We start from the raw sequence: 27016 nt of genomic DNA, 5'->3' as shown, positions 1-27016 counted from the left end.
AGGAATGGATGAAAGTGGAGGAGGTTAGGTAGCAAAACAAGCCAGACACCGCCATGTCAAGGTGGAAGCAAAAACCACAATGCTGACCTGAAAGTAGATGAGTGGTTCCCAGGGATCCTGAAGGGCACGGGGCGGGAGTGGACAGAGAGCAGCTGAGTTTCCCTGGTGTGTCACACTGGTGTTAAAGCACTGTACTTAACCCTAGAGGTACGTGCAATTGGTACATGAAGCAAATTAAAATCCAAAGGGAAACATGGGAAGGTATAAAACTCACTGCTAAAAATCATCATATGAACAAATTCAGATTGCTCTAATATTGTCAGTGTGGTACATAGACCATTCATGTATGTAGTACGAAGATTCAAAAACAACACACTTCAAAATAAAAACTACTCCACTGTGTTAGAAACAGGTAAGATGGAAAGATGTGAACTGAGATCTCAGAGTGGACGTGTGGGGAGGCCTGGAGGTCAGGCGTGGGGTCTGGTGGTCTCCTGTTCTTTGCTCTTTTGTTTTGACAGTGTGTAGCCATCAGCACGTTGGCTACAGGAGTTGTGGGTTTGCTGGGAGGTGCCCACACGGCACACCCTCCTTCCGTCCTCTCCCCAACCTACTTTGCCATCCCTGGTCTACTTTCAGGTCATTTTCTTTAAGTTTCCACATAGGAGAGAAAACAGTTCTTGTCTTTTTTGAGTCTAGATCCTCTGAACACAGCGTTCTCCAGCTCCATCGTCCCTGCATGTGATGGGATCTCACTCCTCTTAAAGGCTGAGTACCACTCCGTTGAGTGGATAAGCCTCACTTCCACATCCACCATCCTTGAGGGGATGGGCGGGTCCCCTAGCTGGGCCACGTGAACACAGCAGCAGTGAACACGGGAGTGAGGCACCACTTTGCATGACCTTCCCTCCTTCAGATAAGCAACAAAGACTGGGACAGCTGGGTCACGAGCAGTGTGTTCTGAGTCCTCTGAGAGCTGTGGACAGTTCTCCAGGTGGCTGCACTAATCCACACTCTAGCTGCGGGACATGGTGCCCTTTTTTCTCTGTGCCCTTGCCACATCTGTTATTTTCTGTTCATTTGGTGACGGCCACTCTAACTGGGGTGAGAGGGAATCTCACTGAGGTTTTGATTTGCATTTCTCTGGTGACTGCAGGTATTGAAGAGTTTTTTTTTTTAATGTGTTTATGATCCATTTGTATTTCCTCTTTGAAAAGTGTCTATTCAGATCATTTACCTTTTGGGGGCAGGAGGTTGTGGGATTTTGGTTTGTTTTTGGTGCCAGGGATTGAAACCAGAGGTATTCAACCACTGAGCCACATCCCCAGCCGTTTTTATTTATTATTTTTTGAGACAGGGCCTTGCCAAGTTGCTGAGGCTGGCTATGAACCATCTACTGTTTTTAGTAGGACTGATTAGTAGGTTTGTTTTGTTTGACATTTAGTTTGTCGGGTTCTTTACACACTCTGGATATTGATCCTTGTCAATGAATAGCAGGCACATCTTTCTATGGTCCTGTAGGTTGTTCTTCACTCTGCGGATTGTTTCCTTTGCTGTGCAGAAGGCTTTTCATCTGACACAACCCCACTAGCCAGTTCTCCCTTTGCTTCCCTGGACTGTACATCCTGTCCAGGGCATTGCCTTCTGTGCCAGCATCTGGAAGTGTTTCCTCAGAGCTTTTCTCTGGTGGTGTAGGAGTTGGGTGGATTGCTGTGCAGGTGGGCAACGGGGTCTGGTTCCAGTCTTCTCTGTGTGAACACCTTGGCTCCCAGCAACATCTGCTGAGGTTGTTCTCCCTCCGAAGGATGTTCCTGAACCTTGGTCTGAATGCAGAGGCTGAAACTGTGTGGACTGCTTCTGGGTCCTGCATGTTGCACCATGTTGCTTTGTTAGGCCCTTCTACTGGGTGTGTCTTGAGCTCAGCTGCTTCTGCTCAGCATTGCTTGGGCTCTTTGGGGTCCTTGTGCCCCCCTGTGACTTCTAGGATTGCTCTGTCTAGCTCTGTGGAGAATGTCACTGGCTTCGGGGAGTCACATTGAATCTGTAGGCAGCTTTGGGTAACACAGGCATTTAGTAATGCTAATTATTCCAATCCACAGGTGTAGGAGGTGGCTTCTTCCATCTCCCTCCTCAGCATTTGGTTGTTTTCATGTAGAGGCCTTCTGTGTTCTTACGAGGCTCATTCCTGGGCATGTGGTAAAGGTGTTCCTGCTTCCGCTGCCTGACAGGGTCACAGCGTGAGGGATGCTGCAGCAGGGCCGCGCCATCTGGAAACCGGAACCATGGGGAATGTTGAGGGTTTTGTTTATGATCCTCATGATATGGATAACAGGGCATATGTCAATCAATAATAACAGTACGTATCGCCTGAGATTGCAGAAAAATTCCCAGAATGAGACTAAGGATACGATGGAGACATGCCATGAGGTGGCTTCAGTGTCTTTCAGGATACAAGCAATGGTTTTATTCCTCAAGAAATTCAAGGGAAAAGGATTGCAATTCGAGGTTCCTGAGAAAAGAACAATTTGCATTAAGCCCCCCCATTCTAAAGCCACAACCTGTACAACATACATTTCCCCCACCAACAGACCCTCCTTTGCCTTACACAGGAATTCATGATGAGAATGGAAAACACATATTTAATATAAATGGCAAATGGGTTGAGGTGCAAAGCCTGTCCTTTAGTTAAAGATTACAAAGACATAAGAATTGGTGTGCTTTGACCAAGGATCAAGAAAACTCTGTAAGAAAGCAGTTAAATAGGTCATATGAACAAAGGAAATTACCTTGGAAATTAAAAATAAAATAATGTATAATGAACATAGACATATTTTAGAGACACTTCAGAGTAGTAGGCTTTTAAGTAATAGACTTTCACTATTTTAAGTGTGTTTTATTGGGACTTTAGAAGTAAGAAAGTTTATCAATAATCATAGGTATGCTTTAAAGTTAAAGGTTAATGAAATAATTATGTGTATGCTTTAAAGTTAGAAGTGAATAATAGGTCTGGGGATATGCAGTCTAGTTGCATAACCTAGTGTAAGGGTAAAATTTCTAAGCTAATTCTAAACTGCAAAATTAACATGTAAAAGACCCGGGCATTGCAAAGTTCCTCTGCTACACCCAGAACCTGAAATTCCTGAGATAGTTAAGACAACGCCCTACTGGCCATTTAGCCTAGGGCCCTGTGCAGTTTGTCACAGGGCCCGAACCAATCAGTTTAAATGTGTACCCCGCTTAGGAGTGACCAATCACCCCCGCCCGACCTGTTCCCGCCAATGAATGTGCTAATCACTTCTCAGAGTTGTTGTTCAATTTTCCCACGCCTCATGATGATTTGTTCTGATGTATGCAAAGCCCCCCCCACTGCCCTCCCCCCCCAAAATGTACTTAAGCTCTGCTCGACCTCTGCTCTGGGCTCTGGGCTGCTCTCCCTTCTTGAGTGAGCACGGAGCCCCAGCGCGCTGGAATGGATCCCCAATAAATCCCCCCTTGCCATTGCATGGAGCCAGTCTCTTGTGTGGTCTCTTTCTCTGACGCTCCGCCGGACCCTTACACTAGCACCTAGTGATCGAGGTAAAAACATAAAAGCTTAATCATGATTGGCTAAGGTTACAGAAAAATACTTTAAACAATGTACTCAATATCTTAGGTAATCAATATATGTCAGAAAAGATTGTAACTCTTGAAAAGGCTTTGAGGCTATCCATTAATGACCCGAAAAAACACCTGTAAAAAAGGTATTAAAAATAAAGGCCCCTCCGGGGGCAGCAGATCTTTCTGGAGGCTGCTTGTAGCTTGCAACCCGTTGTCCTATCTCTTCTTCTTTCGCTGACGCCACTCCTCCTTCAGGACTTCCGGATTTCTGCTAGGGCTGTATCCCGGCAGGCGTGTGTGTGTGAGGAGTGGGAGTGCCTCTGGATTTCTTGCCAGGGAGTTCACTGTGGCTGTACATACAGTGGCTCCTGACTTTCTAATGTTGGGTTAGCACTCTGCTGCCTGGCGGGATTTGCTCATCTGCTCCTAGAGTCTCTGCGCAGTCTTCAGGTTCTTCTGTCTAGCATCATATCATCTCCAAACAGGGATAGTTTGACTCTTCTTTCCTCTTTGCATGCCTTTCATTTATTTCTCTTGCCTGATTGCTCTGAGTGCAACCTCTAGTAATGTACTCGTGCAAAAGTGGTGCGAGTGGACACCCTTGTCTTGCTCCTGATCTTGGGGGAAGTGCTTCAGTTCTTCTCTGTTTGTGTGATGTTGGCTGTGGGGCTGTCTCTCGCCTGTTATTCAGGGACTTTGTCATGGAGGGGAGTTAGATTCCTGGGTCTCTTGAGATGACCACATAAGCCTCACCTTGGTTCCATTTATGTGCTTTATTAAATGTGTTGGTTTGCAGATGTTCAACCGTCCTTGTGTACTTAAAATGAAACCAAATTGATCATGTTGTATGACCTTTTTAATGTGCCATTAAATTTGATTTGCAAGTATTTGCTAAGGATTGTTGCCTCTGTGTTCATTGAGTTTATTGGTCTGTAGTTTTCTTTTCCTTCTCTCGTGTGTGTGTGTGTGTGTGTGTGTGTGTGTGTGTGTGTGTGTGTGTGTAGCAGAGTACAGTGAGGCTTGGTAGGGTGAGCTTGGAAGGCTTCTTTCCTCCCTTTCTATTTATGGAAAGATCTGAGAAGCAACTGTTCCTACTTCTTTACGTCATTGCTGACTCAATCTCACGCCTTGTTCTTGGTCCTCTAAGTTCCTGTGCCCTCTTGATTCAGTGTTGATAGGTCCTGGGTGTCCAGAAATTTGTCCCTTTCTTTTAGGTTTTCCAATTTATTAGCATGTACTTTTTCAAAATGTCTACCACGCGGCCTGCGCAGTGGTTTCATTAATGAGGTTCTAGGCATAAAGTTGGTTAGAAGAGATCGAAATAAAACACACAAACTCAGTTACCTTATTTATATTGCTAGGTCCGAGATGGCTCACCTCTCTGGTTCCCACCTCTAGCCGCCCAGCAGGGCAGCGAGGATTACTCAGGGCTAGCAGGAGAGAGAGAGAGTGAACACGCCGGGGAGTAGCCTTTTATTGGGGAACAAGAGATTCAGGGGAGAATTCCATCCAATGAAGGTTGAGGGGGGGCTGCACTCCAAGGTCAGGGTCAGTGATTGGGTCCCCGGGGTCAGTGGTCAGGCACACCCCCACACGGATGGGCTCTCTCATCAGGAAAGGGCCGGGAAAGCTTCGACACAGCCAAAGCGCCTCAGGCCCTTAACGGGAGTCACCTAATCACATGTTAGAATGGCTTCCCACAAAAATGTTCTCTAATGATCCTTTGAACTTCTGTGGTATCAGTTATAACATCTCCGTTTTCATGTCTAATGTTGTTTATTTGGGTCCTCTCTCTTTTTTGGTTCATTCAATTAAGTATTTGTCAATTTTGTTTATTTTTAAAAGGACGGCTCTTTATTTCATTGCTCCTTTATGTGGTTTTCTTGGTCTCTATTTCACTGATTTCTGCTCTGATCTTTGGTATTCCCTTCTTTCTCCCCACCTTAGGTTGGGCTGAATGGTCCCGTCATTCTGCTCCTGAGTTGCACTCTTGGGTTGTTCACCGGAAGTCCTTGTGCATTCTGATGTGGCTCCTCTGCTCGGAACTTGCTCTTGAGACCGACAGTGCTACACTCCACGACCCTGAGTGTGTGCTGCTTCTATCTTCACTCGCTTCCAGCAAACTCTAATTTCTTTTCTGATTTCTGCCCTATTTGTTGTTCAAGAGCATGTTGTTTCCATGTTCCTGTATGATTTCTAACAATTTTTCTTGTTAGTTTCTAATTTTATTGCATTGCAGTCTGAGAAAATAATGATTTTTTGATTTTTCTGAATTTACTGAGGCCTGTTTTGTGGCCCAAGATGTAAGCTGGCCTTGAGAAAGCACCACAGTCTGATGAGCCTGAATGTCTACGGCTGCTAGAGTGTTCTAGAGTGTCTGTGAGGTCCATGTGGGGAGCGATGTGCCGTGGAAAGCATTGATATTATTCCAAAGGCAGCTTGAAGACAAAGAATCCTTACAACCACTGAGCAAAGAACCCTCCAGGACTTACAAGGTACTCACTCCTCTGCTCACACCTCTTAGCAAGAGTCTAGCACAAACACAGGCAGCCTGTGATGGAGCTTTCTCCACAGGGTCACCAAGATGAGAAAGGTGCGGAGTTCCCGCTCTCGGCAAACCGGGCTCTGGAGACTCTGGTCATGACCACAGCTTCTGTTGGGGTTCTTGTGAAGGGGGCAAAAGCTTGTCCTAGCCAGGAACACCCTAAGGCCCCCCATGAAAGGGACCGAACACTCTCGAGTTCTGAGAGTACCCTGGTTTGAACATTCATCCCAGGAAAACGTGTGCAGCAGAGAGGTGGGCGCTGAGAACATAGGGTCCGTGCCATCCTGAGAGGGTGAGTTCATCCCCTCTCCTGTTTGCCCTGCCTCCTTCTGCCATGTGGTGATGCAGCAAGCGAGCCTGGCCGATGCTGGAGCTCGATTGGAGCCTTCTCCTCCGTCCACGTCACCCACTCCCAGGTGTGCTCTTAGCAACACAAAACAGACCAGATAGGGAGACCGACCGTTAGGAGGCGAATGGTCAGGGGCTCACTTCTTCTTCTGGCAGACAATATCACCTTCTGAGAAAATCTTTAACAGAGCTGAATTCTCTCTCCCAAATGACTGCTTGGAAGTAAGCCAACCAGGAAAGATCACAAAATACTAGCCTTGCTCCATTCGGACTGTTGGCTTGAGATAGCTGGTTTCCCTGGGAGAAAAGGATATAAAAGAAGTATGTGTTGTATAGCTAAGAGTAAGTTGTGATTCATTAAAAACATTTTGACAAACTCGTGAGGTTGGAGCTGAGGGCAGAGGTGAGGATGGGGCTGGTGGCTCACGATGTGGGTGAACTGAGGACGCTTTACTCCTGCATCCTCCTGCCAGGTTTGCACACTATTTCTTCTTCTCCACGGAGACCAGTGTACCGTGTGGCCACCATGCCATTCCTGACTGCGAGGGCAGGCACCAGCCTGCCGCCAGCATCCTCTGCCTGCCCGCCCATGCCCTACCTCCTACCCCACAGCCTGACCGTCTGCTGCCTGCCCTGGTCCACACCCCAGGGCTTCTCACCACGGCTCTGTTAGCAACACTGCGTGGGACGCCCTGTGGGATCCCCATATGTACCCTCTGCCAGCGAACATGATCCAGCCCACCACCATTGGCCCAGCTCCTCCTGCTTGGCCCTGTTCAAAGCCCCTTCCCATGAGTCACACCGTCCACTGCCTGCTGTTCACAGGTCCCTGAATGTCCCCTCAGTGGTAGCGTGGCTGTTCAGTGTCTCCCTCCAGCACTTCAGGCTGAGCTCCTCCTTCCTCCCTAAATACTGCTCACTTCCTCCCAGGAGCCACGTCCTTGGGGACTTGTTTTGTAACATTAGTGTTGAGGACGTCCTGTTGGCTGCTGTCCAGCTCTTGCTTGGCACTGTCCAGGCTTCGAGGCCACCTCTGCACCTCCATGGCACCTGCCTCTCCCCAAGAACCCCCGGCCACGAACCTTGGCACCTTGTCCCTTCACTGTCCTGTTGTGCAGAGACCTGTGGCCAGCACTATGCCACTCAGCCTTCTGTGTTGACCCGATCCCACACAAGGGCAGCCGAGCTTCTGCAAGGACCATCACTTTCCTGCACATGGGTGTTCGTCTTGAGCAGACTCTCCCAGCACCACAGAAATCATTTGTGTGGCTCCAAAAATCCATCAGCTGTGATTCTGCAGTCTGCAGGTTGATGGGCTCGGGGGCACCTTGTTGGGCAGCTTCATTGCCTCAACACAGGTGCTGGCTGTCACTGGGCGGGAGAGGCCCTGCACCTGCAGCCCGTTTGCCAGGACGCTGCTCTGCAGCCAGTGGCTGGGCGAGGACAGGGCAGCCCTTGCTTTTCAGATGCCCTGCTCTGGCTTCTGCTGTCATCCTTGGTTCTGCTCCTGAGAATCCCCTGTCCCTGGGAACTCCATGGTAAGGGTGAGCACATGAAAACTGCTGAAAACCGCTTGGTTTCTAAATTAGAGAGTGTGCGTGAGTGTGAGTGTCTGTCTGTCTTCCATACCATCCACTATCTGTCAGTCTAGATATCGATCCATCCATCCATGTCTATATCCACCTGCTCTGTCTTCCACAGCCACCGACCCATGTGAAGCCCTCAGTCTCTGGTTGAATGTAGGCCTGCACCTGTCTCTGATCTCAGTCTCCTGTATCTGCATCTGTTCACTTTATCACTCCTGTCATCCTGCCATCTCTGTATGCATCTCTGTTTCCCTCTACAGTACTCCCCTCTCATCCACAGGTTCACGCTCTGTGGTTTCAGTTACCTGTGGTCAACTGTGTGTTAAAAATAGTAGGTGAAAAATTCCTAAGTTTTTAGCTGCACACCAACCTATGTAGTGTGATGAGCTCCCATGGCATGCCCCTGTGCCCTCCTAGGAGATGAAGCATCCTATGGAACATCTGTGCATCTAGGTATTGTCTTCATCCAGCTGCCAACTGCCTATCATCTGTCATCTGCTTATCATCTGTCATCCACCCATCTAGGTATCATCCCCATCCAGCTGTCATCCGCCTATCATCTGTATCCACCCATCTAGGTATCGTCTTCATTCACCCATCTATTATCTGTCTAACTCTGCCATCTTTTTGTCTGTCAATCTACCTACCTACCTGTCATCCAACTATTACCACTCTCAGCCCAGTTGCCCCATGTTATGGTTTAGATGTGGTATCCCCCAGAAGCTCAAGTGTCAGACAATGCAAGAAGTATTGGAAGAGAAATGTTTGGGTTATAGACTTAGCCTAATCCGTGAAATGATCTCTAATGGGATTAACTGACATGGTAGAGTGTGGCTGGAAGAGGTGGGAATTGGGGTGTGGCTTTGGGATATCTATTTGTATCTGGCAAGTGGAGACCTCTCTCTGCTTTCTGATCATTGTGAGGTGAGCTGCTTCTCTCTGCCACACTCCTCCCCCATGATGTCCTGCCTCACCTGCAGCTCAGAGGAATGGAGCTGGCCTTCCATGGACTGTGAGCCCAGCCCTCAAATAAACTCTTCCTCCCCTATGGATGTGTTGGTGAGGTCTTTAAGTCACAGCAGTGAAAAAGCTGATGGAGGTTTCAGCATCTATATGTGCATGGGACGTGAGGTATCTGTGTTGATGTCACACTGACAGAACACAGGGTCTCAGGAGAAGCTAAGGGTCTGTGTTCTCAGTGCTTTTTGTATCTAAGGTCCATGTGGTGAAAATGTTCTGCATGGTGACATTTCAAACCTTGAGTTGTCTTTGATGCTCTATGCTTTGTGCTAATCTCATTGCTAGTTCAGTGCAGAAAACTGCATATGCCTAGAATCTGAGGTTCTCCTGACACTGACCCAAGAACTCCTAGAGCTGGGAGAGAACTTGGCTGCCAGACTCCTGCTTCCTCCGTGAGATACTCTTTAAAGTTGATTTTTAGTTTGTTTTTCCATTCGACACAGGTATCACTTAGATTGTTCTCTAGAACTTCCAAACGGCTAGCCCTGCTTGCTGGTCATTCTTTCACCGATAGTCACTGACATCATTCCACAGTGGCCAGAACATGTGGCCTGCACTGCCTCAGTGAGGGAGGATTGTGACCCCTCTGGGGTTCTGCATGTAGCACAAACCTCTTCTGGTCTCACAGTCTTACCTATCTGTCTATCACACAAGTATTTCCAATAATTTTTTTGCAATACTTGTACAAATCCATTTATTTTTTTCTCTACCTGATCAATGTGGTAAAATCCCCTGATATGGTTGTGGATGCGTCAATTTCACCTTTTATTTTCACCCTCTTTCCTAGACACTAAGTAGGGAGGCATTGCTATTGGGCACCTGCTCCTGCCTGATGGGGGGACACAGGCAGAATGCAGGTGCTGACAGCACTTCCCAGGCCACTGTCTGCCCGCACGGGTGTGAGGTCACAGGGTGCAGATGCATTGCACACCCAGACATGAGTCTCGTCCCCAGGACATCTGGTCACCTCATACTTCCCTCTCAGAGCCAGCCAAATCTGACACCTGGACCATGTGTCACTGGGGGGATGCTGTGGGAGGGCTTCTGGCCACAGGCTATTTGCTCTGGGTCAACCTAAGCCATGAGTGCTGTGTAGGGTAGGTGCTGACTTCAGTGGCTAATCCCTATTGCCATTTTCGTGCATGGGTCCCAGGCTGTGTTGTATTTGTCCTTACTGGAGAGTTCCATGGGAGGGACATGCAGACCTGACCTGCCTCTGAGACTCCAACCTCGTGTATTTCATACAGTGACTTGGTGGACACACAGGCATTCCCACTGCCCACATTCTCCCTGCCCGGGGCTGCTCTAGTTCCAGCAGGTTCTTTCTTTCCTCCTAATCTGCTTTGTGCTTTTGACTCAGAATAGAATTTCTGAATGTAATTTACAATACCCAAATGTGCACTCAGGGATGGCTAAGATGAAAACTAATGATAATAACAACAGCGGCCAGGACAGAGATTGTGATTTTACCAAAATCAAAACTACCACAAGTACCTGATTCACTTTCCCTTAGAGCTTCCCCTGTGCATCGTCTGGCCTTGGCGATTCAATAGAGGTCATCTCAAAGTCTTCTTTAGTCAACACTGTTTACTGTGACCTGATGTGGCCAGGGACCCCAAGCCTAGGCGAGTCCATGGGGTCACATCCAGTATGATCTGATGTGGCCAGGGACCCCAAGCATAGGCAAGTCCCTGATTTGGTGCAGGGAGCTCTCCCTTACCCTTGATGATTTGGTGCAGGGACTCCAAGTCACCCGTGAAGGATGATGGGGTGCAGGGACTCTGAGGTCATATTTGGATGGCTCCATGGAGATTCATGGGGGCTCTGAGAGCACCCTCAGACAGATGGAGCCCTGCCCTACCCATCTAGCACCTCTCTCCCCAGACACATGAAGGGCTCACATGATGAAGGCTGTCACACCAATGGCCCAGATGTCTGTCTGAGGAACAGCCCCATGGCCTTCCAGGAGCTCCGGAGCTGCAGAGGGGCATGGGTGGGTGGGCACAGAGGGAGGGGCACAGGTGAGAGGTCAGGAGGTGGGCACCACAGATGGGCCCAGGTGGGTGGGCCCAGGTGGGTGGGCTCAGGTGTGAGGCTGGAGGGTTGCAGTGGAGTTGAGGGGAGGGGAGAGTAGAGCGGGTAGGGAGAGGGCTTCCTCCTGCCCCCCCCCAACAGGTCAGGCGCCCATGCCTGCCCTCTCACAGTGGCCACACACGCACCCATGGTCTCCAGGTAGTCCTTAAAGTTGTCAGAGGGCAGCACCTTCTCCTGCGTGAGGCTCTGGGCATTGCCCAGGTCCACAACCTTGAGCAGGTTGTACTCGGTGACCATCATGGTTTCAGACCTTAGGTCCAGGTGCAGGATATGCTGGGCGTGCAGGTACTGGGTGGCACTCAGCATCTGCCAGAGGTAGTCCTTCACCTCGGATTCTGAGTAGGAGGTCCTGGGGGCAGAGGTGGCTCAGGACAGGCCCCGAGGGGGCATGTGCACAGGGAAGGAGCAGTGGACTGGGAAAGGCACCCGGTTCTGACACAGCTCGGGGTCAGGCATGAGGAGGAGGGTGGCAGGCCTGGCGTTCCCTCCCAGAACCCTGCGTCATCTGCCTGTCCACCCATCCCTCCACCCAGCCCTCTGCCCCCACCTCTCCGCCAGGCATGGGAGCAGCTCGGGCCCTGAGCACAGCTCCAGGATGAGCACCAGGTGCCGGGGGCTGAGGTAGGCAGCATGCAGCTGGGCCAGGTGTGGGTGGCGTAGCCTCTTGAGCGCCTCGTATTCCCGAAGCACGGCTGCCCTGTCTTCAGGCCTGTAGGGGACGATCTTGGCGGCCAGGGCCCGCCTGCTGGCCTTCTCCCTGCACTGTCGGACCATGCTGAAGCGGCCCCTGGGAGAGAGACACAGCAGGACCTGAGTGGCCCCCATGCACTCAGAGCAGCAGAGACCAAGCTCAGCAGGGGCAGCAGCCAGACACAGGGAAGAGGCTCTGAGCTGAGCATGGGAATGTGGGGGTGGGAGCACCAAGAGCCAGCAGGGCAGCTTGAGGAACCATCCCACTACCCGCTGTCCCCAGAGGCCCCTGCACCTCCGGATCTGCATCTGGAAGGCGAAGTTCCTGGTGCTGGGGAGAGGCGGGGCTGGCCGCCCCTGGCCACTCTCCTCCTCAGAGGCTGTTAGGGAGGGGCAGGTGACAGGTTCAGGAGGATCCCAACGCAGGCTCTCCCCTCCTCTTCCCTCACTCCTCCTCAGACACCAGACAGTGGCCCTGCCTGAGTGCCCGCTCTGGCCTCTGCTCCCTCAGGTCATTTTGCAGGGGAGAAGGGAACTTGGATTCAGGACACAACAAAGCCCTCATCATAAGTGTGTTTGGGACCACCATGGCATCACACCATCCTTTCCCAGGCCCACAACAGACACTATTGATCCATCAAACCACTCTTCCACCCAACCCAGACTCAGCACCCAGGAAGTCACTGCCAACTCTTGGGGTGGCACCAGTGGGTGTGGGTGAGTGAAGGGAGCTGAAGGGTGAGGGCCCCAGAATGTGCAGGCTTTGAATGCTGGCTGAGTGCAGGAGTGGCCACCATAGGGTCCGCAGTGGCCACCACAGGGTCCGCAGGCAGGAGGGTGCCAGTTCTGATCTGCCAGCCACCCCATCCACTGGCTGCCCAGGAGTGGCTCACCCAGGTGGCGGGGCCCTCCCAGGAGGACCTGCTCCGAGGGGCTGCTGGAGGGGCCCATTCCTGCCTTGCTGATGCATGCTGTCCGGAAAGTATACAAGCCGCCCCTGGACAGCTTGTTGGTGAGGTAGCAGCAGTCGAAGATGTCAGAGGCCAGAGTGGTCCAGGTACCACCTGGTCACAGATGGAGTAAGAGGCAGTTGGGGAGGAAGGAGGAAAGACCTTCCCCAGGACACAGAGCAGGCTGTGGGCAAGGGCCCTCCATGCTGACCCTGGGGGCATGCTGAGCCTCAGGGGCCCAGGGAGAGAGGGCAAAGGGCCCACACAGTACCTTCTATGCAGCACTGTACGATGTATGTCACAGGGCCATAGGACTCCACGGGCTTCCAGACCAGCAGCACTCTGTCTGTGTAAACCTCCCCGATGTCCGGGCGTGGGGAAGACGAGGGGCGCTCTGCAAGAGGCCACCCATGGTCTGGGTCAGCATCTGACCCCCAGGGCTGATTTCTAGCTGGCCCTGCCTCACCCTCCCTTACTTTCGGCAAACGTTAGGCTCCTAAGCCCACCCTCTCCCAGTGCCATTCGTTTGGGGTGGGTGAGGTCCTAGAAAGCAATGGGAGGAGGGGTGTGCCTCCTTCCCTAGTGGGCAGTCAGATGTCTGCCCAGCCCTCCCCACCAGGATCCCTCCTGGCCAGCCCTTCGCCAGGGTATGTTCAGGCCTCGGTGGAGTGGCCCAGGCTCTGGTCGGGGGGCCTTGCCCTGGTTTCTAAGCTTGGCTGAACGCCCCAGTACAGGGCCTGAGGTCAGTCTGCAAGTTCCAGACTGGGCCAGCAGCCGTCTCAGCTGCCCACACACCCCAGGCACTGCATACTCAGCTCCTGACTGGACTCTGATGAAGACACAAACAGGATGGGGCTCCTCCCTCCTGCACCACTGGAGGGCAAGGTGGCACCCTCCACAGGGAGCTTCGCCTCCTGGCCAGCAGAGGCCTCGGGCCAGCTCCTGGCAGCAGGGTGCACAGCAGGCTGGAACACTGCCACACCGCTCTCCTCCTTCTTGGGCACGCTGCTCCCCCTCCCCTGCCTTCCATCTGTCTCCTGTCAGTCTCCTGCCTCCTGCCAAACCCTGAAGATCCTGGACAGTCCAGAAGGCACCCACAGCAGCCACATGCAATGCCCGGCCCATCAGGACTGGACTGCTCGGTAACTCAGACGCACCTGTGGTCACCTCCTGAACCCCAAATTCCACAGCCCCACAGCTGAGGGAGTGGCCCAGTCCAGCTCACGAAACGAGGCTCAGCACCCCCAGCCCAGCCTCCCTGGCCTGGCAGGGACCTCTAGCAGAGTGCACCCACCTGCCTTCCGGAGTACGCCCGTGGTGGTTGCTGTGCCCAGAGGGTTGCTCACACTGCAGGTATACATGCCCAGGTCCTCAGCAGTCACCACCAGGATGTCAGCAGCTGGAAGTTCTTCAGAGTGGAGGAGATGAGGAGGTGGCCGTTGCTCTCCAGGAGGGCCCCATCTGTGACAGCAGAGAGCCGGTCTGAGTTTCCCCTAGACAGTGAGGGCCCCTGCTGCCCTGCTTGTATCCCAGCCCCTTACCTTTACTCCAAGTGGCCTGGGCAGCTGGCTGAGCTAACACCTGGCAAGCCAGTGTCACCGACTGACCCAGGACCACGGTCTCATCTGAGAGCTCTCTCAGGAAGGTTGGTGCTGAGGAGGAGGCAGGAAGAGCCTTCAGAGGGAAGTCCAGGCCAGAAAGTGTGGGCAGGACGCAGCACTGCCTCCTCCTTGAAGCCTCCAATATTGCTCAGCCCCCATGCCCAGTCTGCCTCTGGGCTTAAGCCCCATAGGTGGGTGGGGGTTTGCCCCTCTGGTGTAGGCACCATGGTGGTTGGGAGAGGAACCTGAGACAGTGGGGCCTGCTCACCTTGGTTGCTGCCCTTCAGACCTGACAGCCTTAAGGAAGCCAGGCCTGCCTTCTTCCTGGGGGGCTCCTCCAGGCCTGCAGGAGGAGGGGGAAGGGTCTCAGTAGGGAGGTCTGTCCTCAGGCAGCACCAGCTACCTCACACTGCCTGTCCTCCCAGCAGGCCCAGGTCTCAGGGACTGGGGTGTGAAGACAAGCTGGACCTGCTTCCCACCTCCCTCAGCAGTGGGCTGTTGGGGGCTCTAAGGCCTACAGTGCAGGAGGGGGTTGCTTGGGGCCGGGGTCAGGCTGGGGTCAGGAGGGTGGGGGTCACAGAGGCTGCTCTGGAGTTGGGACTTCCAGGCAGCTCAGGGGTCAGGGAAGCTGGGGTCAGATGTGCCTAGGGTCGAGTTGCTCTGAGATCAGGAGAGACCTGGAGTCAGGAGGATCTGGGGCCACAGGACTGGGCTCAGAAGGTCTGAGGTCACTGAGGGTGGGGCCATAAGACTCCTGGGTCAGAGGGTCTACAGTGGGGGAGGCCTGGGATCCTGGCTGCCCTCTCCCCAGGTGCCCTCCCTGCAGCTGTCTCCAGGATGGCCTCACATGCCCAGTAAGGCAGGTTCAGGTCAGCAGAGGTGCCCCCAGGACTCAGGTAGAGCTGTGGATGCAGTTGGGAGGTAGGGGCAACAGCACCAGAGGGGGGGCCCAGCAGGACCCTGAGCACGAAAGGGTGAGTGATCCTAAGGGGCAGGGATGTGCCAGGGGATAGGACGAGGAAGTTACCTTCCGGCCTGCCCTTCAGGATCCGGGAGATGTGAGCCATGGAAGCCTTCACCCTCTGGCGCAGCCCAAGTTCCAGGGGTTCCTCCAGTGGCAGACACTTCCCAGGGAACTGGAATAGGCCACGGGAGGGGGACCACTTGCGCTTTCTGCTGGCCGCAGCCTCCCCCAGCAGTGCCTCCAGGTCCTCCGGCTCCTCTGTGATCTCCAGGCCAGCTCGAAGGCCCAGCTCCCCTGGCCAGGGCCACGCAGCGTCAGGGAACTCTGCCAGCTCCTCCCCAGCCTCAGCCTCAGGAGAGGGCGGCTCTGGCTGCTCCCAGGGCTTGGGGACACTCCTGAAGATCATGAACTCGAATGGGAGATACTTGATGTCATACAGGTCAGAGAGGTTGAGGTAGGCGGGATCCACCTCTGAAATGTCTAAGGACACAGTGTCGGCAGCCTCTGTATCCCCTGACAGGTCCCGGATCTGCACCAGGGACACCTGCCCATCTTGCTCCCACGAGGTCAGCTCTGGGGAAGCCCTCAGGGTAGCCCCTCTGGTCTCAGGCACTGGCCCCAAGTCGGCCTGGGGTTGAGGGCTTCCCACTGCAGCCTCGTCCTGTCGGCGGCCTCCAGGGGCCAGGGCGCCTCGCTCAGGGTCCTCGCCTGCCTGCTGGTAGAACAGGCTGCTGATGACACTGTGCCGGGGGACGCAGCCGGGGGCTGCCAGGGGCCCTGAGCCTTGCTGTGAGGCTGGTGGGGCCTCCGCCTCCTCCAGGAGGCTGGCCGAGGGCCGCAGGAAGCCCCTTGGGTGCAGCAGCGGGGAATGGGTCACCGGCGAGGATGGCAGCGACTTGGCCCTGGCAAACGGGGCGAGCTCATTGTCGGAGGAGGAGGAGGAGCTGGAGGAGCCGCTGGCTTCTGTGCACAGGTGCCGGGCCACTGCCAGGGAGGGGCTGTCGGGTGGGCCCCGCAGCAGCTCTGGGATGGAGCGCATCACCAGGATGGACTTGTAGCTCATCAGGGAGCGCTGGGGGCGGCACAGAGCAGTCACTGGGTGGGGCCGCGGCACCGAGCAGGCCTTCTCCCTCCAGTGGGCCAAAGCGGTGGGGACCCAGAGCAGTGGGAACCTCTGCACCAGGGCTCTTGGCTTCTGCCTGGCCACTGGGTATCCCTGTGCGCCTGGCACACTCATGGCTGAGATCCGATGAGGTGCCAGGCCTGGGAGTGTGCTAGGCGGGCTTAGGCTTGCGTTTCTGACCCTGCCCTCACCCCCTTTTCAGGGGACAGCTCACCTGCCAGCGGCTCCTGGCCAGGAGGAACTTGAGCTGCTTGGTGTTTATGAAGTGGGCCTCCTCCGCAGGCATGGATTTCTGGGGTGTGAGGGAGCAGCCACATTGAGGAGAGACCCCAGCGCCCTGATGGGGGCCCCTCCTGGGATGGAGGCCCAGCTGGGCAGGGGCAGGTGGACTTGCCCTCAGCCCTGGGGTCTCATGGGCTCATCCTCTTACTTTGCCCAGACAGGGCAAGGCAAAGGCCAGAGGTCGCAGGGGAGGCCCTGACCCCCTGTGAGGGTCTCAGGATCCCAAGCCTGTCTGAAGGGACAAGTGTCCTCTGAACTGGGGCACAGGGGCCTGGGTGCCACCACCATATGTGCTGATGCAGGCAGGCCCTCGTCCCCCTTGGGTTGGATGTCCCTCCCTGCAGGCCTGGGGTTTGAGCCAGGCTGGGCCTACTCACCAGGAACCAGGGGTGGGTGAGGCACTGGGAGGCACTGGGCCGGGCCCTGGAGGGAGAGCAGAGCCCAGGTCAGCCAGGCAGTCAGCTGGCCCTGGGCAGGGCTGGCCGCACCCTGGGCAGGCAAGAGAGGCATGCACTCACCCTGGGGCCCTCTGCAGCGTGGCCTTGAGGAAGTCCTTGGCGTCTTCACTGAGGTGGGCAGCCATGGGGCTGCTCCAGGACACCCGCCCCTCCAGCACATTCAGCAGGGTGGCACGGTCACTCTCTCCCGCAAAGGGGGAGGAGCAGGTCAGGCTGGAAACAGGCAGAGCCTGCCCTCAAACAAAGCCCCTGGGGACGAACTCTGGCACCACTCCCACCCAGCAGTATCTGAGGTTCCCCAGATACTGCCTCAGCTTGGAACACCAATCCAGGCAAAGCCTAAGAGGGTGTCTGGGCTCAGACCAGGGTTGGGGTCCCCACTCAGGCTGGGACAGGGATCAAGGAAACGTCAGCCGGCCTGGGGGCCCTGCTTTAACCTGAGGCTCTCATGGCCAGAGGTGGGTACAAGGCTGAACTTACAAAGGAGACCCAGGCTAGCTTGAAGCAGGGATGTATGCCAAGGCTGGGTGCTGGTTCAACCTGGGGTGGGTACTTGGCCTCAGCCTGAGCTAGGGATCCAGGCTCAGCTGGGACAGGAGTCCAGGGAGCCTAGATAGGCACCAGTCTATGTCTGAGGTGGGGACAGGTCTTAGTCTGCAGAGGTCAAGGATCAGTCTGTACCACCAGCATCTTCAGGGCAGCAGTGACCACTACCAGTGGACTCTGGACAAAAATCCCACAGACCCTACAGGGTCAGCTCAGCTCTGCCTAGTGATGACAGGGTGTTTGTGAGGAGCAGTGGGCAGGAGCCTCTTATCAGGGTTGGCTGACCGCCTGTTCCCAAGATAGCTGCCCCTGGGCTCTTGGGTCTCTGGTCTGGGGTGTGGCCAGCAGCACACGTGGCCCTCAGGATTCTGCAGAAGGGTTGGCTTTGAAAAGCAGCTGCCAAGAACAGGCTGTGCTCACCTGAGGTAAGAGATGACCCCCATGGCCCTGCAGAAAGAAAACCACCCACTGTGAGTCACCCCAGGCCTGGCCACAGGCAAGGGGTATGTGGGAGGAGGCATGGGGGATCCCAGGGGTGCAGAAGGAAGCAGAGGTTCAGAGAGGACCCTTTGGCTGGCTGCTGGGCTGCCAGATGACTCCCCAGCATGGTCCCAGGAGGGTCACAGTCCTGACTCAGCCTGACCACTCACCAGATGTCAGAAGCCTCGCTTACGGGGGTCTGCTCAATGATCTCGGGGGACACGAACTCTGGAGAGCCGTACTTGCTGTACTGTGGCTCTGAAGGGGTGATTTTTTGGGCAAAGCCAAAGTCGCAGATTTTAATGTCTTCGCGAGCAGGATGCACCATCAGGATATTGGGGGGCTGTCAGAAAGTATTGGGGAGTCTATGGGGGTTGGGCCACCTGGGGTTTCCAGGCCTCAGGGAGTCATTCAGGGTCCATGAGGCCAACGTGGGGCATGGGGAGCACCAGTCAGACTGTCAGAGCAGAGCCCATGGATGAGCTGCCAATTAGCAGGACAGCAAGCCCTGTCAAGGAAACTGGACACGGTAAGCCTGTCCCTTCCTATCCTGTAGGCCCAGGGCTCCCCTCTCCCACCCAGGTTCTGGAGGGGCCCGAGGGACAGTACCTTTATGTCCAGGTGGAGGACCCCGTGGCTGTGCAGATAGTGCAGTCCCTCCACCAGCTGCTGGAGGTAGACCTTGACCTGTGGCAAATGCTGTGCTCAGGGAGGGGCCCCGGCCCTCCACCTTGACTCATCCTGCTTGAGTGCCCCAGTCTAGCACCTGGGACAAGCCCACAGGGTAGGTGGCACCCTGAGCCCTAAGTGCCAAAGCCAGAGAAATCCCCAGGAACAAGCAAGGTGTGCAGGAAGCCAGGCAGTGCAGCTGGGCACAGAGCCCGGGTAGCCACGGGGCCTGGGATCCAGAGAGGCGGGGCCTGGGCCACATTTGGGGCAGCTGTGTCTGGGTGGGGCTGGGACCCGCATGCAGCTCAGGCCAGTGGCAGGCAGGTTCAGGGTCACCTCGGCTTCTGTCACCACGCTCTTCTTGAAGAGGCGATCCAGCAGCTCCTCTGATGAGCACCTGGGGCCTGGTCAAGGAAAGCAGCTGAGGCTGGAACCCACCAGGAGGTGGCCAGGACAGGGTTCCTGCGGTCTCAAGGGTGGGGTACTGGTGCTCAGGTTGAGGGGAGGTGCCATGGGCCCCTGGAACCCCAGACAGCATCCAGCCCAGATGAGGGGGGCTGCCTGGGGACTGAGGCCACAGGGCAGTGGTAGGGTGGGGGCACCTGCCCTGTCTGCACAAATCCCTCCTCAGGGGAGAGACAAGAACACAGGAGCAGATCCAGCCACAAGGCCCTCCACACTGAGACCCCAGTCAGGGACCTATGGGCAGTGGGCAAAGACCTGGAGTAACCTGTGTAGAACACACCTCTCCTGACATCTGAGAGGTCACCCATGGGAGGAGACCCCTGGCCATCTCCACCGAGGACATCTGGACCCTCAGGACCAGCTCAGCCACTGACCCTGCCTGGTGACCCCCATGGACCACCCTCAGAGAGAAAGAACCCCCTGACCAACACCATCACGAGCGGCAGGAACAGGGCTGCTTGTCACACAGCATTGGCCACAGGAAGGTGGGCTGAGGCCCTCACAACCTGCCAGGCCCAGGGAGCATACGCTCCTCCAATCCCCAGCCTGGTGGCCACTGCACCCCTCCTCAAACCCCAAGAGGCCAGGAGAAGAAAGGATACAGTTCCAAAATGAGGATGAGGGTCTTCCGGGTCTCAAACTGGTCCAGCAGCCCAGTGACCAGCGGGTGGCTGAGCGTGGCCAGGATATCTCGCTCCTGGTACGCCTGGGCCCGAGTTCTGCTCCGCAGGGGGATGAACTTGGCAGCACAGAATACCTTATTTCCTTTGTGCTGTACCCTTTTCACAAAGCCAAACACGCCTCTGGGGAGGAGGGAGGGGGATCAGGATGGTGACGCTGTGCCACGGGTCCTGGGCATCCCCGGGGCCAGAAGGGCTGGAGTGTACCTGCCAATCTCCTCCTTGACCTCGTAGAAGGAGTGCAGCTTCCTCCGATGGCTCTGCTCTTCTGAATCTGGCTCACTGTCTCCTGTGGTCAGCACAGAAGGTAGTTAGGACGGCAAAGGCACTGCCCTGATCCTCGTCCCCAGTACTGTGGAGCTGGCAGGCTGTTCCCTGGGCCTGGGCCTGTGGCCTATGGGAACCTTGAGCTGGGGTCCCTGTGGGGACTGGGGATGCCATGTGGAGACCGAGCGGCCCTGGGCCTGGGAGGCTCTGCGACTTACCCCCATGGACCAGCAGCTCCGCCTTGCAGAGCACCTGGCCAGCAGCGTTTTGTGCGAGACAGGTGTAGACGCCTGCATCTTGCTGGGCCACATCCTTCAGTAGCAGGCAGTGAGTGGTGCCATCCTTCTGCTGGCTCAGCCGGGCACTGTCTTCCAGTTGGACACCATCCTGAAACACCAGCAGGCCAGGACGCCATCAGCCCATCCCAGCATCAGGCCCACCTGCCCTTCCCTGGCACCTGCTGTGTGTCGGCCCCCGGTCCAGCCCCATGCCCAGCCATGATGGGCTTGGGGATGGCAGGAGGGGCCGCACAGCTAGGATCGTGTGGTGCGGTTTTCGTACACACATGCACACACAGGTGCCTCCGGCCTCTGAGGGCCCCACCCTGCCTCCCTGGGCCAGCTCTTACCTTGTACCATGTCACAGTGGGCTGTGGGTGCCCCTCAATGACAGCCTCAAACTGTGTCGTACCACCCGCCTGGACCTGCACATCCTCAATGGTCACCTGCATGGTTGGGGGCCCTGGGAAGAGGTGGAAAGGGGGACATGAGGAGGGATTCCCAGGCTGCACAGCCCATACATGTGGTCAGTGAGGCTCTGAGTACACCCCAGGGCAACAGGCAACAGGACCCCCTGGTAACTGGGAAGTTCTTCCTTCCATCCAACCACTGTCTCCCTGCTTTGCCCTCAGCTGGCCCAGCAGTCACGAGAACAGTCAAGCCAAGGCAGGCAGAACATGCTAGGGGGTGGTGGCTCTCTCCAGGACTGGGTCCAGCAGACACCAGATCTGTAGTGCCTGCCTCTCCTGGAGGAGAGCTCCAGCCCCTACCCCATTGTGGCACAAGAGAAGGGGTGGGGAACCTGGGCTGAAGCAGGCGGGGACCTAGCGGGCCCCTCCACCCTCCAAGCAACTGCCCCCAGCCCAGGCACTGCAGGGCCACCCTCACAGCACGCCCTGACCCCAGACCCCCATACTTGAACTTGTAGCACTGGTGTCGATGGGCTGGTACACATAGGTCCTTCGTGTGGTCTCTGTGATTACATGGCTGTGGACATCCCAGAGCATCTGCCCGGCACCTGCCCCTGGCCAGGCAGCACCCTCCACCCTGGAATCACAGAGCTAGGTGAGCTTCTGCTGGCTAGAGGTGACAAGATGGGGTCCTAGGCTTTCCCCACATGCGGGGGGATGAGGTGTGCAGATGGAAGACCCTGGTCCTTGCTGTGGGGGCTTCCTGCACCTCCTGCCCTAAGGTTGGCCTTCTTCCCTGCCTACTGGCTTGGCCTGGGGCAGTCAAGGAGTGCACAGGAGGCCACAGGACCACCCCATTACCTCTGCGTACCACACGGCCAGAGTGGATGGACCTGCCCACCCATGAGCTGTCCTTGGCAGGACTGCCCCCATCTCATGACTCAGTTAACTGGGGGAGGTTACCGGATGGGGACGGTCCGTCCCTGGGCCCCAGAACCAGTCACCGTCTCCTGCTCCAGGACTTCCCGGATGAGAGGCTGTGGCACCTCTGGGGTCTCAGCTGCTGGGAGATGAGGAGCCTCGTGAGACAGAGCTGGGCTGGGGCTCAAGGGACCCTCCTCGGCCCTGCACTGCCCAACTGTCCCCCACATCACCAGGCCAGGGTGTGTGTATGCTCAGCAAGACCACTGCTTGCAGGGACCTGGGGGCCATGGGTGAGACTGTCCCCAAAGCCCAGGTTCAGCCCATGGCTCAGCATGTGCATGCTGGCTGGGGTCCATTCTGCAGGCACCTGCCCCACCAGGGACACCCACTTCAGTGTCCCTGCCCAGCAGCTAGGCTGCCATCCAGGGAACATCCTGACAGCATAGGTCGGTGACCCAGGAAAGTGGCTATATCCCACGCCATGGGTGCCATAGGCTCTGGCAGCTTCCTACGGGCCGGAGAGACTGCAGGTGACGTCACCCAGCACTACAAGTTGTATTGTGGCCATAGCACACAGACAAGGCCCACTCTATCAGTGGCCAGGGACAAAACAGAGGATAGCCTAGCAGACTGGCTAGAAAAGTAGGGCGTAGGGTGACCAGGTGGCCACTTAGAGCAGGCGGTGGTGCCCTTGGGGAGGTTCTCCAGGGCCCTGAGGCTGGCTGCAGGTGAACTGAGGCATTTCAGGCTGGAGCCAGCACAGGGGTGGGCAGGGAGGGGCAATGTGCTGGGCCTCCAAGGACAGGGCTGGATGGAGGCTGAACTTAGGGGAACCCCTCCATCTTTAGGCAGGACACAGGGAATGAGTGGAGGGAAAGGGAGCCCAGGATAGGAAGGGGCTCGGCTTGCTCCCCAAAGCAGCAGCAGGGAAAGTGAACACCAGTGCCAAGGCAGGCCAAGCAACACCAGGGGTTTGCTCCATCACCGCGTTCCTGGACACCAGAACTCTGTGGCCACTCTGATCCAGCAGCCTCCCACAGAGATGCCATCCCTAGCCTTTGCCTTTCTATCCCCTGTGGGCACCAATCTGTCACAGCTGGTGGTGGTGATGGTGACAGACAAGACGAAGCTGCCTTACTCTTGGTCCAAGAGGGACACTGGGCCAGACCTGCACCTAACTGACACCATGCTGAGAACGCCATGTGCCAATTCAGAACCCGAGGACATTCCTTGGCCAGGACAGGGTCAGCACAGGATGTGTCCTTGCAGCCAGTTCCCTGCAGGGCTTACCAGGTGTGCCCGAGGCTTCTGGGGCCTGGGGGCCAGCCTCCTGAAATGCCAGTGGTTCCCTGGGGCCAGGGGTGGGGCTGGCAAAGTCCCCTGCAGAAGGGCCTGGAGCCTCAGGGCCCAGCAGTCTCTGCAGCACAGATGGGACTTCCTGGTCAGCTCCAAGGGAGGGCTGGGCAGAGCCCTCCTGGGTAACACCTATGAAGAGGTGGGTCAGCAGCAGATGGTAAGGCCCAGGGTCTGGTGTAGCCTGACCCCAGGTAGGGGCCTCCAGAGACCAGTCCCTGTCAGAGACAGTCCAGTGGGCTGACCCCCAGCTGGCCCCTCCCACCTGCTTCACTCACCCACCTGCTCAGGAGGCTGTGAGGAATGGAGGCTTGGCACAGAGAGAGAAGCCACAGAACCCACACTGGGGACAGCTACTTCCTCCCCTGGAGCTCAGGCCTGTCCTCACCCAGGTGCCCCATGGAGAACTCCTCCTCCTCCTGGGCCAGGGGACCGGGAACCCACCCTTCACCCTTCATGTGCCCCAAATCCCAGCACACACTTCATCCCAAGGCTGGCTGTCCTGCAAGGCTGACTCTGAACCCCAGCTCTAAACCTGGGGGCAACCTGATACCATGTCAAGGTCCAAGGGATCATGGGGCTGGTGTCCAGGTGGCCAGAGCCATTGGCCCCCCTCCTGGGGACAGACCCACTGCCCTATCCTTACCCAACTCCATCTGCATAGTAACCGTCCACCCTCCACTTACAGCTAGTCCAGGCCATGCTACCCTTCCCTGGCCCCTTCCACCTATCCCTGAAGGACTCCCCAGGCCCCTGCCGGGCATGGCCCCTGCCCTTCCCACCTGCCAACCGTCTGCAGCCTGAGGATGCTGACCACTCCCATCCCCAGAAGGTCCCTTCCCAGAGCCTTCCCCAGCCCTCCTGAGCCCCTGCCCAGGAGGGGCACCCAAAATGGAAAGGCAGCTCCAGGATGCCCTCTGTCGGGTCAGGGAACCCACCCTCCCCTTCCCCATCCAAGAGGTCAGTGGATCCCTGGGAAGCCTCACAGTTGGAGCTCAGCACAGAGTGGTTCCCACCCCTCTGACAGATGCTAGGTTGTCCTGGGTCACCTCAGCTGGGGACAAAGGGGTAAACCTCTAGATGCCGAGAACTTGGGACCACCATATCACACGCCCACACCACATCTGTCCTGACACTAGCCTCAGCTGCCAGGTAGAGGAAAGCCTACACTGCTCCTGGTGGGCCAGAGGGACAATTATGGGTGATTCTGGTCATATCATGTGTCCACAGGACCAGCCCCACAGCCCCTGCCTGGGAACAAGACAGGCCCATGTGCTGCCACAGCCCGTCTGGGCACACAGGAGCCAATACAGGGCACCCATGTGGCTCCCAGCTTGACCTTGGAGTGAAGGAACAAGGGCAGTTGGTCTAGGCCCAACCAGGGCTATGGGTGGAGGGGATCCCGGGGTACTGAGTGCGAGAGCGAGAGGAGCAGAGAGGAGGCGCAGACTGGTTTATTGCTCTATCGGCCAGAATACAGGTCCACTTCCCAACACAGACCCTGTGTCCACCCTGCAGAGCCGCTGGTGGCCACTAGGCCCTGGGTGTGGCTTTGGGGGTCTGGGTCCCATCCCTAGCCTGGGGACAGGTAAGGCTGTGCCCAGTGGGAGCAGGACACAGGCCCAAGTCCACATCTGTGTCCAGAGCCTGGAGGCTCCTGCAGGCCAGAAGAGACAACCCAGAGCTTGGTCTCTGAGCTGCCCCTGGCCAGGGCTCTCTTGAAGGACTTCAGTGCATCCAGCATTGTAGGCACTGTGGTCCTCTTTGTTGAGGACCAAAGTCCAGTGAGGTAGGAAGGGCCCAGGACAGAGGGCATGGCAGGCTGAACCCTGAGCTCAGAAGAGCAGCGCGTTGAGCACAGGTGACTGAGGTGAGCTGGGATTCCTGAGCAGGTGCTGCTGCCCAGCAGGGTGCAGGCCCCATGCTGCAAGGACGGCACAGTAAGAGTGCCCTGGCCTCCCTGTCTTGCCAGGGTATGTGGCCTCAGCCCTGGGAGGGGCCAGGGGCCTCATCTCCATCTGGGCGAATATGCAGAGTGACAGTCTCTCCCACAGTCCCCAAGCTGACCATCTGGGTGGAAACCTCCGTCTTGAAGCTGCTCTGCCTGCCGTCTGTAGAGTGCTGGACCCGGGTGCAGGAGGAGGTCCAAGGAGCACTGCCCACAGGCCCAGCTCGGGCCCCTCGCACGTGGAAGGACAGGTCCTCAGGGCTGTGGACCTGGGATCCCGTCCTGAAGAAGCCAGGTGGACCCACATGTCTGGGTGGGCGCCCCACGTTGAGCAGGATGGGCTGCCCCACGGTGGGCTAACTGATCTCTCTCTGGAGCACGGAGACCTCACAGGGCATGTCGTCGGAGGTGCTGCTTGCTGGGCCACGGCAGCCAAAGGTCTCCCCTGCCTGGGGCACGTAATCTTCCAGGTCAGCCAGGGTCAGCACACGACCATTGTGTGTGAGGATCTTGGGGTCACGGCTGCAAAGGCCATCCGTGTCCTGGGGCTCCTCCACCACGAAAGGGCTCTCCCCATCACCCTCTCCTCCTGCCCACTCCATGCTGCTGTCCCTGAGGGAAGCCCCAGTCTCCTCTGGCTCAGGGCTGACTGCTCCAGAAGCAGCCCAGTCCACACTGCCCCCAGCATCCACATGGAAGACGAGGGACTCCCCAATGCGGACCACAGCTGGACCCTGGGCATGGGGCTCCTGGTCCAGCTGCTTGTTGTTGGAGTTGTTGGCGTTGGGGTCCCCACCTGGCGTCCCACCAGGCAGTGTGAAGAGCAGTGCCCCCATGCCTCTGGGCACCTCCCTGGTGGGAGACACAGCCCGAGGACCCGACTTCTTCACTCGGACTTCAACAGTTCTCCTCAACCTCCACCCACTTGGGCTGGGGCCCTGTGCCCCCTGGCAGGGCTCCGGAGGGGGCCTCAGCCTCCGTCATGTACAGTGTGGGCACAGTGGGCTTCCGGCCTGGCTCTGTCTCAGGCCTGTGAGGTTGCCTGGACCCCGGCAGGAACAGCAGGTCAGGGGCCAACAGAACTGGCCTCTGTGGGCTGGTGGAGCGGCGGGAAGGCGAGCGGGAGGGGGACTTGCTGGGGGACCGTCGTGGGCCACGGGGACTCTTCACCAAGGTGGTGATGGTCTCCTCTCTGGTAGGGGAGAGGGCCCAAGAAGAGATGGGCACAGAGATCTGCAGCCTCACCCAGCTCCAAGCCATCAGCACATGCCAGAGACCAAGTTAAGGTACAAACAGGTGAGGAGGGTGAGTGTGCAAACTCCTACACATGCTCTTCAGCCCCACCTGCAGAGCCCCTGGCAGGAAGCCAAGGAAACCAAGCACAGTGTTTCACATGGCTAAGCTCAAGTTCTGCTCTGCTCAAGACATGTGGAGGCACCTAGAAGGCCCATGCTACATCACCCAAGCTGAAGCCTCTGGACACCAGGACTGCACTGTCTCCCTGTCCCCCTCTTCAGCAGGCTTTCTGCTCTATACCTCAGGCAGGGTGCCCAGCCTGCTACCAGGATTTCCTGTAGCACTCTTAAATGACAAAAGTCTATTGTGGGGGTAGTTATACACAAACAAGTGAAACTACTCACCCTCGAGGTAAGGTGGCGGGGCTAGGGGCCGCGTGGGGAGCAGGGTGGGGCGATATGGGGAGCCGGGAAGGCGGTGGCAGCTTCGTTCCTGCCGCCAC

General features: G+C 56.5%; 3 protein-coding genes across 3 annotated transcripts in view; 1 reads left to right on the top strand and 2 right to left on the bottom strand.

The window, feature by feature from the left end:
* Nucleotides 1-23589, bottom strand: part of LOC308646517 (obscurin-like) — a gene marked incomplete at its 3' end in the record, with an annotated part of 232569 nt that extends 208980 nt beyond the window's left edge. The window contains exons 1-16 of the mRNA XM_081289544.1: nt 23268-23589; nt 22017-22116; nt 21560-21690; nt 20994-21106; nt 20584-20752; nt 20306-20387; nt 20021-20221; nt 19290-19350; nt 18894-18971; nt 18455-18627; nt 18225-18251; nt 17319-17471; nt 17178-17223; nt 16733-16810; nt 15459-16467; nt 14721-14774 (exon numbers count right to left, since the gene is read on the bottom strand). Coding sequence (XP_081145670.1) covers nt 14721-14774; nt 15459-16467; nt 16733-16810; nt 17178-17223; nt 17319-17471; nt 18225-18251; nt 18455-18627; nt 18894-18971; nt 19290-19350; nt 20021-20221; nt 20306-20387; nt 20584-20752; nt 20994-21106; nt 21560-21650 — 2335 coding nt within the window. The 5' untranslated portion in view covers nt 21651-21690; nt 22017-22116; nt 23268-23589. The remainder of the gene's footprint in view (nt 1-14720; nt 14775-15458; nt 16468-16732; nt 16811-17177; nt 17224-17318; nt 17472-18224; nt 18252-18454; nt 18628-18893; nt 18972-19289; nt 19351-20020; nt 20222-20305; nt 20388-20583; nt 20753-20993; nt 21107-21559; nt 21691-22016; nt 22117-23267) is intronic.
* LOC308645983 (obscurin-like) overlaps nt 1-27016 on the top strand; it is a 438916-nt gene that overhangs the window by 209137 nt on the left and 202763 nt on the right. The window lies entirely within an intron of this gene.
* Nucleotides 10994-14471, bottom strand: LOC308652137 (obscurin-like; the record flags this gene model as incomplete). Its single annotated transcript, XM_081299861.1, has 8 exons — nt 14372-14471; nt 14125-14291; nt 13102-13224; nt 12774-12944; nt 12176-12260; nt 11738-11977; nt 11316-11539; nt 10994-11073 (listed from the first exon to the last, which is right to left on the bottom strand). The coding sequence occupies exons 2-8, from the start codon at nt 14189-14191 to the stop codon at nt 10994-10996; spliced, it is 990 nt and encodes a 329-aa protein (XP_081155987.1). The 5' UTR covers nt 14192-14291; nt 14372-14471.

This window comes from Spermophilus citellus, assembly GCF_964194105.1.
Source record: "Spermophilus citellus genome assembly, chromosome: 1".
Taxonomy (NCBI): Eukaryota; Metazoa; Chordata; class Mammalia; order Rodentia; family Sciuridae; genus Spermophilus; species Spermophilus citellus.
The sequence above is the reverse complement of the archived record's forward strand: the minus strand, read 5'-3'. Positions and strand labels throughout refer to the sequence as shown.